Source organism: Mytilus californianus, unplaced genomic scaffold (assembly GCF_021869535.1).
Source record: "Mytilus californianus isolate M0D057914Y unplaced genomic scaffold, xbMytCali1.0.p SCAF_5, whole genome shotgun sequence".
NCBI lineage: Eukaryota > Metazoa > Mollusca > Bivalvia > Mytilida > Mytilidae > Mytilus > Mytilus californianus.
In genome coordinates this window covers 115,129,720-115,144,290 of record NW_026262701.1, presented here as the reverse complement: position 1 = coordinate 115,144,290, position 14,571 = coordinate 115,129,720, and the positions used below count along the sequence as shown (strand labels likewise).

The following is a 14,571-nucleotide window of genomic DNA, read 5'->3' as shown; positions in this document are numbered from 1 at the left end:
TTATACTCAAATGATGTTATAAGTAGAGAAATACTCTTCATATTAAAAAAATTATAATGTTTCTGGTTTAACACAGGGCTTCCAAAAAATATTAGAGCCAGCCGGACAATTTTTTTGGTCTTATCCCGATTAAACCCTTAAGACTTAGTAACAAAAGGTACCCATAGTAATCAGTTGGGCATCATATGAATTATGATTGACACAAAAACGGTATTTGACTTGATTTTTAATATAAATTTGATGTTCTTGGGCTAACTGTTAAATTGACAGTGCACCATTCGAAGTGTGCAACATCAGCGTATTAATATCTGTCTAAGACTCTTTATTAGTGCAAAATTACGCTGTCAATAACTTCACTTTCGTTTTTAAAAAGTACTTTTCCTATTACCGGATGTTGACTTGACAATGGTAAAACACGGACCAGATACGGATACGTAAAAACCGTGTACGTTTACAAAGCAAGATTGAGTTTAAGTAGCTTTTTCCGCGTTATTTCTACAGGATAAGACTCGAAATGAACGTTAGATATAGGTATCAATGATATTTTTAGCATTTTTGAAAATTCGGATGCATAATTTATCTCACACCTGCGCACATGCGAACGAGTGTACTAGTTCAAACAATGTGGTTCTGATGATTTTTCACTTAGAACCTTTATTACTACCTTTTTAAATTTTCATCAAATCAAATTTATATACGTTTTCTGGTAATCTGAAATTTAAGAAAATAACTTTTAATACTAGACCGATCAATGTCCGGTACAAAATAGTTTACCTGTCGCCTGAACAGGTAAAATCAGCTGTCAGAGAACTAATTAACCTTGATTGTAATGAGAGGGTATTATAGTAGGGTTTGTTTTGATAGTTATTATTAATCACGTCACTTATATGACTGGAAATGTGTGGCTGTTTAAGGCAAAAGGTCAGGTCAAAAAGATCGCATAAACTTCAATTTTTTTTCTGAACTATATTAAAATGTCCGTTTCAGCCTTGGCACAACAAGTCATTTATATAATTTATCAGACTTGTCCGGAAAATATGACCGTTTTGGAAGCCCTGGTTTAACATTTGTTTTCTCATTGTACCTATAAAATAATTGCACAGAATGATTCCTTTGAAAAACCAAATTGTTTATAGTAAATTACATATCATATTTGTAAACAAATGAATACCAATGAGTATGCTCAGTCTGTGACTATCAAAATGCAAAATCTATGTTTTATGAAGATGGATAATATAGCAGTATTCATAAAATGTTCCAAATTATTTTCATTATTGACATTGTTTCAAAATGTTAATTGAGGGTAATGCCATGTGAAGTATATATTTTACTTATATTATATTATATTAGTAATGGGTTTGTTTTCAAAATAGAATTGCATTGTGGACACAAATGGCATTTTACCTGTTTTAAAGTCACTTGATATACAAATAAATCTCTTTCATTGCCAAGATTAAACAAGTTCATTTTATTCAATAAGTCATGGTTTTTGAAGATCACATATCTTGCATTTACAATTTTACATAGATAATCCTATCATAAGTTCTACAGAGTTTTTCAAGACTTACAAAATACTGTTTGCAAGATTTGTTTTGGTCAAAATGTGATGATAAATTACCGTAATACTAAATAATCCTATATCTGTCAGTTGTCAGGGTGATTACAATTTCTATTAACATATCATAATTATCTGTTCTTCAGTACAATATTGAAGTGAACACATTGTAATTCTAGTGTAAATTTCACCTGTCCTTATTAATGCCTATATTTCACAGGTCGTAACTATAGTGTATATTTCACAAGTACATCACCACAACATCTGAGATACAGGATGTTAAATTCAGACAATTCCAAGGCTGTAGGCATAGCAACATATTACAATGTTCCAAACCGTTTGGATATTTATTGTGATGGTACATATGTCTTACCATCAAATGGTTACAAAGATAGTGAAGACAGAGTGTTACTCAATGCTCCAACAACTTGGGATGAGTTTATACCAGACCCTGCAACTGATGCCTGCGGAACAAACTATCTGGACTATGATTGGAAACACCAACACATTATTTTGAGGGGAGCTGGTGTTGTAGATATAAAGATTAATCCTGTCATTGTTCTAGGATTCAATGTGCCATCTTTGACTGTCGATCAGTTTTTCGGGGATGATCTTGTAAACAACTTGGCTCTATTTTTGAAGGTTCCAGCAAGTAAAATCCGTGTGATGAATGTTGTTACAGGGGCAGATAAGCGACGTCGTAGGAGGAGATCAACAGGACCAAATACAGTGTATACTGTAGAAATCGGCAATCAGCCATGCTCCGATATAAACTGTACATCTACAACTGTTAGTACACTGACATTCAGTGACTTACAACAACTGGCAGTCACAATTATTAATAGCTATCAGGTATATATACATAGATATATGTGTGTGGCTACCTTTCAAAAGTATTGTCCTTTCTTAGGATACACAATGTTTATATCAACATATATTTTGATAGGTTTAGACCTAACAAAATACCAGTTTATCATCTCTTAAAGAACTGAATACATTTTCTAGTTAATTAAATTATCAATTAAAGTGGGAAAAATAAAATGTAGAAAATACCAAAGAGAATATAGTTTGAAACAATTGAATAGGTTCTTTTTATTGAGACCGTTTCAACTTTATTGAAACATCTTCTCATGCATGCAGCTTATGATATTGTTGTAACACATAATTATTTACATTATGTTTTAGTCTGGTAACTTGTCCGACATCCTTAACATTACAATAAATGGAGTATCAGTAGCGGAGGCCATGCCACCTGTCACAGATCCTACATGGGCTGATGTGGTCGAGGCCGGAGACGATTATGTCTCTGTGCTCAAGATACCACACACTTTACATATGAAGGAGCATGCCCAACCGGCATCAGAAGGAAATCCATTCAGTGTACAACCTAAACTTCATATGCTGGATGTTATTGTAAGTCATATTTTGATGTGATAGATATACTGTTAAAGTTTGTTTAGGAATTGTGCAGAAGGCACCATTATAGACACATTCCAATGTTCAAACTTATAAGAAAGAAAGTACAAAAAAAATGTAGTAAAAAATGAATACTATTGATAATGGGAAATAGTAAAAAGTGTGTTAGGGACTGCCTTTTCTTATATTGAATTAATTAAACATCTATAGAGGGAATATTTTTCCTCATTCTTTATAAACATTTAATGCAAATTAAATGGTCAACACCATTACTTTATGGGGCCATATTACGCTACTTACTGACAGTATAAAGGCCATATACCATCAGATCAGGTCCCACACTCACAACATTTTACTATTGTTGTAATGCCTTGCATACTCCACAGCTGTAAGTCAATACATAACTAATGGTATATACATTATATGTATAAATCAAGAACTTTGTGTGATGTAACTCAAAATTCTGAATGTAACTTTTAAAAAATTTATACCAAAAACTGTATCGAGAATTGAAAATGGTTTTTGCCAGAATATTTTATTATGAATATAATATTTGGTAATTTAAACTAAGATGCTATTAACATAAAGAAATAAAACCTTGGCTTAATAGATAGCATCAAAGGAACCCAGCTGTCAATCTCTTAATCAATTTGTATTTCATATTCAGGAATATATATACTATAGACTATTCTTTCAATAATTCAAACATTTTTTACAGTACTTAAATTATTTTCTTATACTTCACGGACATTTTCCAATTGGTCAATGAAATCTTTGGTCAATTTACTTCAATGGTGTACATTATTGTAACAAATCATATTATTTATGTTTACAGGGAGATCAGATTACCCTTTTGGGAGCCTCAATAGCCCCATGGCAAGTCAGTGTATCATTAAAAGCAGGAAGTGGCAGCAATCCCAGTGCAGTACTGTCAGGAACAACCAATATTTCCTTCGTGAGCGGTTGGGCTAATTTCACTGATTTGATGCTATCCCATGAAGGAAGTGGCTACATTTTGGAATTTACTCTCTCTTATCCAACCGATGTTGTATTCACTGTAGAATCTTCCCCACTGACTGTAACACAGAGAGGACTGAAAGCTGGAGTAGTTTTCAAGACAGGGAATATCTTCGCTAATGACCTTACCACTGTTACGCTGGACATTAAAGATAGCACAACTAATACTGTTGTAACGGATATTGATTGGAAGGTAAATATTTCTCTTCTTCTACATGTTGTTCTTACATCTTCTTTTGGACTTTCTTTTCTTGTATATAATGGCCTTGATTTTAATTGGTAATTATTTAATCATTCTATACTAAAGTATTAACTAAAGAATCGTCAATATATATACTGTAAACCAACCAATTTTCATAAATGATGTGTAGTTATACTACTTTATTTTGGAGTAGATAAAAATCAAATAAATAAGAGACTTTGTGAATATGTCAAACTTAAATATTCCCTTATATACAACAAAAAGTTACAAAATCATGAAAATGAATTATAAAAAAGTTTGCTTTACTTATAAGGAGGTATACATAGATGTGTTGCTAGGTCACTCCTTTATTATGTCAACTATATGAATGGGGCAGAATTTCAAGAAGGGAATATATTCATGGTTCATAAGTTTTCATTTCCTGATATAATTTCTGTAAATACTGTGCCGATGCTCTATTTGTTTAATTAATATGAATTATTCTTTGTGGTAAACATCTTTATCTTCACCGACTGAGTTAGATAATCCATTTGCTTTTAATTAAGAAGTCACAGATTGTGTGTTTCATAGCTGAGAAATATGTCGATAGGTTATGATTTTGCTATGAAATAAATGTATTGTCATAATTTTGAAAAAACTTTTAATACACCCCATCCCCTTGGAAATAGTACAGAAACAACTACAACTCTTTGTATTTTAGGGTCACCGGTGGCAGGTAACAGCTTCAATGTCTTCACCAACATCTTTTGGCTATGGAGGTGCACTGGCGGGAACAACCATTGGATCATTTGATGCTGCTACTGGGCAAGTATCACTCAGTGACCTCCGATTTGATCAACCTGGAATGGCCGTCATTAAGTTTACGGTAGAATCTAAACCACCAGGATATTCATTTGAAGTAGAAGAGTTTATAGAGGTGATACCATCAGAGTATAATGACGTTGTCGAGGATACCACTAAAGAAATGAAACTGAAAGTCAATCAGGACTTTTCAACATTCGGAACGCAATCATTTGGAGCATCTGTTGTTAATGAATTCTTGACATCAAAGAGTTCCTACATTAGGGCTAAAGATATGGTTCTGTCAGAAGGTTAGTAGTCAATTTAAATCTAAGATGTGGAGTCGACTGCTGATTTGAGAATGAGGTACCAGATTTTATGTTAATCTTTTAGAAATATTTCATTCTGCTAATAGTAATAACAAAAGTCAGTTGAACAAATTAACAAGTCAATCAAAAATATACTGACCATCTATTTATTTAAACAAGTATTATATAACAAGAGTATGTTTGAAAGGTTAAACTCTGAATAAGGAAAATCTGATAAAAATAGCATACATTTATCTTGCATTGAATATCTTTGTGTACAGGTTTAACTGTTAGAAGGCACATTTTATAACTTTTTGATACATATATGTTGCGGCTGATCTTGAATTCAATTTTGAACAGCCTCTATTTATCAAATTTTATTTTTCATTCCTACTACTGTACAATTTTGTCAGGAATAGCCTGAATAAAAATATATATAGTAATACTGTGGATTCATTTGCTTTTCAATGGTATTAATTTTCGTTGATTAAGGACAAATTTATTTTCGTGGATGCTTGATTTGGTGGTTTAACCAAAATGTGCGTACAAGCCTAAATAAAATTCATGCTTTGATGAACATTTAAATTCTTGGTTAACCTACACCCACAAAATCTACTAAAAAAAAGTATCCAAGGAATGATAATGAATGCAGAGTATGTCAAGTCAAAAAGATATCAAATACTATAGAAGAAATAGATAAGGCAGGTGACTGACCTTGTATAGGTTCACCTGTCATTCTCACCTGAAGAGCTAATGTAGACTAAGGTTACAATCACAAATTTTCTAGATTTTATTATATTAAGCAAAGAAAATCAAGGTAGTCTTATTGATACATCCCTGTCTCTCCAAAGATTTACCTTTCATAAAATATTAAGTTGAAAATTTGTGAACAAATTTTGTAACTTATCTATGGTAGATTAAAAATTACTCAAAACTTAGTTTCCTATCTTTAAATAAGTCTGAACAAAAAAAAGGATGAACTAAACTTTTTTGAGGTTCCAACATGACCTATACCGTAAAAGTTCATAGTTATTTTCGTGATTTCAATGCATAAATCTTTCGTTCTGGTGTTTTTTAAGTTTGCGCATCAACGGTAGTTTGCACTTCATATCAATATTGATACTTTCTACAAACCTTTTCTCAATGGGATATTTTTGCGCATTTTATGTGATCATGGAATAAGAGAAAAAATCCCTGCACAGGAATTTCCATGTTTACAGTATGCAACTAATTGTGAATGTTTATAATTACCAGGTACAGGTTGATATTATACAATTCTATGTAAGATAATGATAACCACTGCATGTTTTTCCCCCGATTACAGTTTGTAATTTAAGGTGACTGTTATTTCATATTGATATGATGTAATTTTTATGTAAGTTAACACAGAGATATATAAATGTAACACTTTGTTTTTTAGGAAGTGTTGTTATAACTGTTACTGTGACTGGTAATACTACAACTGTACAGTCTATTATTGATGATGCATGCACTTCAATCTCTGCTGGAAATACGTTCACATACAATGGTCAGACTTTCACCCTATCTACATACTTGACCATAGATAATGTACAATACTATGGTGTCAACTGTGGAGAAACTGTAAGTAACAGTAGAAGCTGAAGTTGTTTGCAACTGGTCCAATCAATTATAATGAACATGATCTACTAAACAAACATTGATGTTGTTATCAACATTACCTGGTTAAATCAGCTTTATCTGAGTGACTATGATTATATTAACCGAGATTCACTTGAGTGACTAAATTTCAACACCTGAAAATTTTTTTAGATGCTCTAGATATAATAAGACTGGAATTTATCACTTGCAAGAGAATTGGTTTCTGTTGTGAATTTAAGTGGTCATTATGCTTTTTTAGTCCAAATATAAAAGGTTGGGCAATGGAAGGGCAAAATGGTAAACTGTATGCTAGCATTTGATAAGGTAATACTAGATCTATTATCATAATTAACTAATAGATTTTCAAAGTAGCAGTGCACAGTTCAACATTGATAGATATGTTTCATGTGTACATAAACAATAGTTCTCAAAACAAGATACACCAAATGAGGTTTTGCTTTTTAAGTGTTACTGGTATGACACGAATGACTTGAAATTTTATTTTGATTTTAAAACCAAACATAAATTGACAGTATTTTGTGCTTGGAGTAAATGAGAAAATGATAGAAATTTTGTAATATTTTGTTTTATAGGATGACGATGATGATGCCAAACTTGGACTACTTATAGGAATTGTTGTGTGTGTTGTTATTATTATGGCTCTGCTGGCAGGATTTATATACTGGAGAGTAGTGGTTTATCCAAAGACCAAAACACACAGTAAGTCTCAAAATATTATTAATAGCGAAAAAATGATTCTACCCTTTTCCATAAATTTTCCTCAAATTTGATATCCCAAAAAGGATTAATAAATATAAATTCACCTGACATAATAAGAATGAATATGAAATAAAGCGGACATGAACATTTTTGGGTTTTTTTTCCTTGATTTGTTTAAAATATTACTTTAACTCCTTTTCTTAAAAACAGTCATATGTTTTTATGTGGTGTTAAGAAGGTAACAATCAATCAGTCAATAAATACCTGTTAGCACACTGACCTTGACATTGTGTGTTATATTACAGAACACCACAACTCCAACATAGAGTATGTTACTAAAGGAGGCGTGAGACAATACCATGTTAAACCCTATTGTCGAGGTATTAAGCCTTGTTTTGTGGTCATTCATATACCATGGTGGTTCAGAACACAGATCTTTGGGTCACATGACATTTAATTGTCTGTCTTCTTGTTTTTAGCTTTGTTTATAATTGTACAACACAGGTCAATGATATGCACATACAACACAGGTCAATGGTATGCACATGTGATGTTTATGTTTTTTATTGTGTATGAGGTATATATGCATGTGGTCGTTACATTACATATAAAAAAAGTGCAATCGCAGCATGTGTATCATCTAGTGGTATTCTTGGTCATACAGTATTCTATACACCTTGTTGCTATGAGAACTGTGTTTACGAGTAATTCTCATTTTTTAATTGGTCCTGGTTAGTTTTGAGTATTACCATCTTTTCCATAAGAAATATGTTTTTTTTACTTGTGAGTAAATATACTCTTTTGATACATGTATTCTCTGATACATAAGAGGTAAATAACATATGGTATGATTTCCATACATGATTGATTACAACGTTTGTCATTAAATTATTCGTTTTCGTAGGACGACAGTCTTTTGCTGTATCAGGTTTGTTATTTTGTGAATTCCTATTTATTAACAATCCCTGTGGTGTGATGTTTATTAATGATATGTATTTCATATTATTCTAATCAAACAGGATCTGACTTTATCCACTGAATTCCATACAAAATAAAATCTGTGTCATTTGGTCTTTGGTGGAGTGTTCTCTCATTGGCAATCACACCACATCTCCATATTTTTGTATTAACTGTCTTTAAATCAGATGTTTATCTTGTAAGTTATTTAAAACTATTGAGATATCCAATAAAAAGTTGCACAAACTCTTGCTCATAAGTCATTTAAAAAAGCTATAAATTTGGATGGACATTTTCAAAAAAATGAAATGAGGACTGTTTAAAAACTTCATAGAAAGATTATTAAAAAAATATTCAGCTTCCACAAAATGTAACCTTTGTAGAACAATTAAAAAGAATATTTTACAACAAAAGTTTTTGCATGCTTGAAACAGTAAAAGGTTTTAATATGAAATATAAGAAAACCTACAATGGTAGTTATCTCCCTTGAACATTGAATTTTGTGTAGACAAATTTTTTTTTTATGGATTCCGGAATAACAAACTTAAGTCAATTTACTTGATTTTATTACAATTGAGCTAACTTGATGAAATAATTGTGTGTTTCACAAATTGAATGAATTAAAATAGATTTTAAATATATAAAGATATAACAAAACATGAGATTAAAAGACATGTGTGCTCTTTCAAAGAAGCTTCTTAAAATACATCTTTTATTTCTTCTGAAAACATATTACTACATATGCTAAATAAACCTTTCCCAAGAGTGGGAATTAAATGGATATTGTAACCTGAACTATATATATTTTATAATTTAATCTGCAACTGAGTAAAATTTTAACCTTTTAGAAAATATGGCTCTAATAAGAACTGAAAAGCTTTCACTGCTCATGACTAATAATCTGTTTTAAGATAATGAGTTGCTGCTTGAAATTAACTTCTTTATTATAAATTAACCTATAAGTTTTGCTCTGACAGACTAGTCAGGTATTAAGCTGAGAACCAGAGCACTCCCCTATCCCAAATGAGAAATTTGTAATTCGATATTTAATTCACTTTCAAATACAAATGTATGTCAATATGTAATCACTTGGCCTGTTTCTTTGAAAGTCAGAACTGTGCATAGTATTTTGACTGTTTTTTGTAAGAAAAGATATCAGTGAAACAGCGTTAATACAACAACTTTTTTCAATTTGACCAAATAATTAGGATAATGAATAACTTCTATTGATAAAAGACTTATTGGAACAATTTTTGTTTCCAGAGACTATATTTTGAATCCTGCATCCCATCTTAATTAAACTTTCTATTCTCATCAGGTATGCTCCACATCATGGATAAGTTCCCCAATACATCAAAATCCAAAACAATTATACCTATACTATGAAAGTTTACTGTGTTATCACTGTCTGTTTGTCCATCAATCTGTCCCATTAAATTTCCATCATATTTTTATCAGAAACTACAAACCTCAACTTTCTGAAAAATGGTATCAAGTTTTATGTGAATGATGCATTTTCAGATGCATCACTCATCAACTTCCTGTTTACCTAATTCATATGTTTATTAACCCTGTATAAAGTTTTTGTCACGTTCTTCCCAGGAACTATCTATCAGAGCATCCTGAATTTAGTTTCAGGTTTCATGTGAGCATGCTATACTGTGTGATGCTTCTTCACATTCATTGCTCATCAAATTCCTGTTAACCAAATACTTAAGGCAGTTGTATCATTAGTAAGGTCACAGTTCATCTTGTGTGATTAATATATATTGGTGGTTATTCACTATTTACCTTGGATCACTGCTTACTTACTAACATATTTTAAACCAAAACAAAGTTGAAAGCTGACTTACCTAGACCTATAGGAAAGTTAAAAGAAAGTAAAGTTTTTATACATTTCCTTCCTACAAAGTTTGTTTTATCTGTGAAATGGGAAATGAAAATACAAATTCATGCTTTTTTTTTGTGTTTTTGCACACGTAATTGAATATTTATAATACATTTTGACAGAGTAAATAAAAGATTTTTATGTGAATTTATTAAGCAAAACTTTAACAGAAATATTTAGTGCTATTGCCCAACTAATGGTATTGATTTTGGTAATTTTATTTTGCTAATCGGTCTTTTCAAATGCGTGTAAATCAAAATATTTCATTGCAAGGTAACAATATCTTGTTCTAGAGGCCTAATTGTGTTTTTATTATTATTAATAGATGCTCTTATTCCAAAAGTACTTCATTGATCAGTGTATTTGCTAAGGCTTTGTTTAATTAATCAATTAAGTTTTTGATTTGCAAACTTGGATGTTTTTAGTTTTATAACTTTTATCAATTAATTTTTATAGGACTAAAGGATCCCAAATATCTCGGACAAGGTGGAAACCCCGAAGACATTTTGTGGCGTGAAAACACATTTACCAGCCTAAGAGAGAAGTCATGGCTACCACCAGAGTTCCAACCACCTAAATCTACTGTATTTAATGAATATCCAACCAAAACAACTGTCTTTGATGAAAAGAAGAAGAATGCTTTTACAGGACATGCATAAAACTATCACTCAGACAAAGAATCGGACAAAGAAGTTTTTATTTTTTTATTGTTTTTGTTTCTTATCATTGTTTTTCTTGTTGTTTAATAATATATTTACATATATATCAATGTAAATAACAAAATAGCACTCATTTTTGAAAATAAAGATAAGTTTGAAAGAAAATTTATGAATGAAAAATATATAAAAAAAAAAAAGGTTTTCTTTATTTCTGATAAAAAAGTGAAAACATGGTTTGCTTCTGTGAAAAAAAAAATAATATAAAGAATTAATGAGTGAATCACATGTTTTCCACATAATTTGAAATCCAAGAACATAGAATAAATCTCTAAACTTTACAAATCATGAGATTGAAGCAGATTTTATTATACTGATTGTATATTTTCCAGTTAGATGAGTATTATCCAAAGTAAATGTCCTTCTGAAGTATTTTACTTAAGTATTATTTAGACCCAGTTGTCTTATAAATAATAATTTTTATGAAGAAATAACCTTTGTGATAGATAATAAATATAGTTAGATGAAAATGCAGATATTTTGATTAGGACTAATATTTGTATTATTGTTGTTTTTTAAACCAATACCATTCCATTAAATCTTTTTTATGCTTAGTTATCTTACAAGTATCTTGATAAGAGTCCTATAAATTTGTTTTGTTTTGTTAAATTATGGGGCACATGATGACAGAATTTGTAAGGTCACTTTGCCAGTTCACCTTTTGTGAAGATTCACAATATTTGCTTTATATTAATGCATTACATCTTAGATTTAGAAGAAATAAATTAGGTTCATAAATCTCTAAAAGCAGAACATTTTTTTATTTCATTTCTATGATAAGACAGATAAAATAGAATTTAGCTCTTCATTCCTAATGCTGAATTTATGAATTGTTTAATGGAATGGTGTTAAACTGTAGGTTAGAAGTTCTTTATATGATGATCTGTGATAATAGACCAGGAAGATTTATACCAGAATAGGGCATTGTAATGATAGAGGTATTGGTCCATTCAATGGTCTTATTTTAAATTGTGATTTTGCACTTTTCTGTTATCTTTATACATTTTTACTGAAATTTGAATAAAAAAAATCTTGCTGAATTTTCATTTTTTGTATCAATTGGAACTAATTGTACACCAGTCCTAGCCAATGTGATATTATACCCCTGTTTTTTTAGAGGGTGATATATAGTGACAATGGGGTCCATCAAGTCATCCATCTGTTTTTTGGTTCATCTGTCTGTGTGTTCACCTGTCATCTGTCTGTTCCTCCTTCCATCCTTTTGTGATTCTTACTACAATGAGGTTGTTTTGCACCTCATATTTCATTACTTCATCTGAATGATTTATGAGGGTTTCCTTGGCATAAAATTGATACCAATTTTAAACACTACAGAACACATTATTAGCTACTCCCTAAACTCAAATCAGAAGTTAATTAAACTTTCTCAAAATCTTCACCATATAATTCCATTGTGCATCTCCTATTTGATCCTAAGTATTTTTTTGGGTTTTCCTTAGCAATTCACGAACTTTACAAGAGTCAAATTGTGGTGGGTGGTGGGCTTTTTTTGAACTTTGCTTGCAGTACCTCTAGTTAAATTGATATGATTCAAAGTTCTAACAGAAACTGGTAATAGACAAGACAATCTGAAAATCTTGGGTAGTATTCTTTGTATAAAGGATAAAATGTTCAAGTAAAGAACTCAGTTTTCTTCTTTGTGTTCAGTATAATTATAAGGAGCTAGTGGTATGATTGCCAATGAGACAACTGTCTACAAAATGCAACTAAAGGTTACCGTATGGCCTTCAACAATAAACAAAACCCGAACTGTATAGTCCGCCTTTGTAGACCAGATATGAATAGGGATTAAATTTTAATGTGTATTAGTTTGGAATTAACTATATTATAACTTGCCATTATCCCTGAAACTTACAGATAGATCGTACATATGAAGGAATAGTGCACCTGCTATTATGGACTTTTGGAGCAATTTCCCCGTATTTTTGAGAACTTGGGAACATGGTCATTTTGTAGCACTTTGATGATAATTCAGTGTTGACTGGGTTGAGAGAGTAAACTAGGATGGTTGCCAGAGATTAACATTTTGACAAGAATGCCGTCTCATTGGCATGAGCTATATAAACCTTTTGAAATCACATGCAAGTTTGAAAATTAAGAACTTGGATTTTTTTTTATAATGACAATAAATCTGAAAGTAAAATTAAAGAACTTTGCAAACAGCCAGTACGTGTGCACAATTAATGCAGATTGTATGTTGAAATATCAATAAAAACTGAACAAATGTGTTGTCAATAAAAAAGTACTTCATTTTTATGATATCATCTTCGGTGCATTTGTTGTTACAATTAATATGAGTCTTCGCAAAGAAGATTTTTTCATGACCTAGAACAAACAATTTGTAAAACACGTTGTCTTAGAGTGAAAATATTCTAATGAAAAGAATAATTTGAACAGTTTAAAATCATAGCAAATAGCATAATGTGTAGTAATGAAGTTTCATTTTTTGTACGTCTACATCGAAAGTGCAAATGGTGGTAACTGAGTTCAGAAACGTTTATTGGTTTCCACGTTTCCAAAAATGTTGAACAAATTCCAAGAGACAAACCCCATATGACAGCAACTTCCCAATAGAATTAAACAAAACGTTGGCACCTACTTGGTATACTTGGCTTTCGTTAATGGCTATTGTTTAAATCGGTACAAAAAAAAAATTAAATCTTTGCGGATCACAGATAACATTTCCATGAGCTTTGTAGTTTCTGCCAATAAGACCTTAATGTAAGCATGATAAGCTAAAAGTGGGCATTTTTTAAAGTAAGATTGTTTTAGGTATAAATAAAATCTTTTACTCTCACATATATATGTATAGTCTGCAAGTGTAACTAGCATCAGTTTATCTTCTTGTTCTACGGACACCAAAGAAATGTGCTCATTACGGTTAAATTCTAGAAAACATTTATCTTCATCTGAACATGGTTCATGTTTTGAATCAGAAGCGAAGTATGAAACGGCAACATATAACTCATTCATAATTTACAAACAGAAGAAGGTTTCTTTTTCCTTGAATACTATACTCCTTTTGTAAAGTTACTGCCTTCAGTCATCTTTGGCATTCTAAAAAGGAAATAAATTGACATCAGATTAAAAGAAGAATAATTTTATTTATTCTGTAACAAAAACGTATTGATTAACAATTAATTGGTCACGCTCCACCAATTTTGCCTATGTGACTATTGTCTCTTATTGTTACACTGTACCAAATCTTGTTAACACAATATTTTTTATAGAACAACGAAAAGCTGCAGAAGCTTCTAGAAGAATGATATTTACAGCATATTGGAAAATTAGAATTCCAAAACTTTCTTATTGGTCAGTAGAGACTCAGAGAAAAAAGAACCCATTCCAGTTTTGTGTATTATTCTATGCAT

The 14,571-nt window shown here is 31.0% G+C and overlaps 1 protein-coding gene across 4 annotated transcripts in view; it reads left to right on the top strand.

Moving 5' to 3' along the window:
• Nucleotides 1-12,219, top strand: part of LOC127700726 (fibrocystin-L-like) — a 71,307-nt gene extending 59,088 nt beyond the window's left edge. Inside the window, exons 55-63 of one of the 4 annotated variants that reach the window (XM_052204336.1) lie at nt 1,776-2,407; nt 2,741-2,968; nt 3,807-4,181; nt 4,891-5,281; nt 6,699-6,880; nt 7,492-7,618; nt 7,924-7,998; nt 8,523-8,546; nt 10,920-12,219. In XM_052204336.1, coding sequence (XP_052060296.1) covers nt 1,776-2,407; nt 2,741-2,968; nt 3,807-4,181; nt 4,891-5,281; nt 6,699-6,880; nt 7,492-7,618; nt 7,924-7,998; nt 8,523-8,546; nt 10,920-11,122 — 2,237 coding nt within the window. In that variant the 3' untranslated portion in view covers nt 11,123-12,219. The remainder of the gene's footprint in view (nt 1-1,775; nt 2,408-2,740; nt 2,969-3,806; nt 4,182-4,890; nt 5,282-6,698; nt 6,881-7,491; nt 7,619-7,923; nt 7,999-8,522; nt 8,547-10,919) is intronic. The other 3 variants (XM_052204338.1, XM_052204337.1, XM_052204339.1) reach the window with 3 other exon arrangements.
• Nucleotides 12,220-14,571: the final 2,352 nt, after the last annotated feature.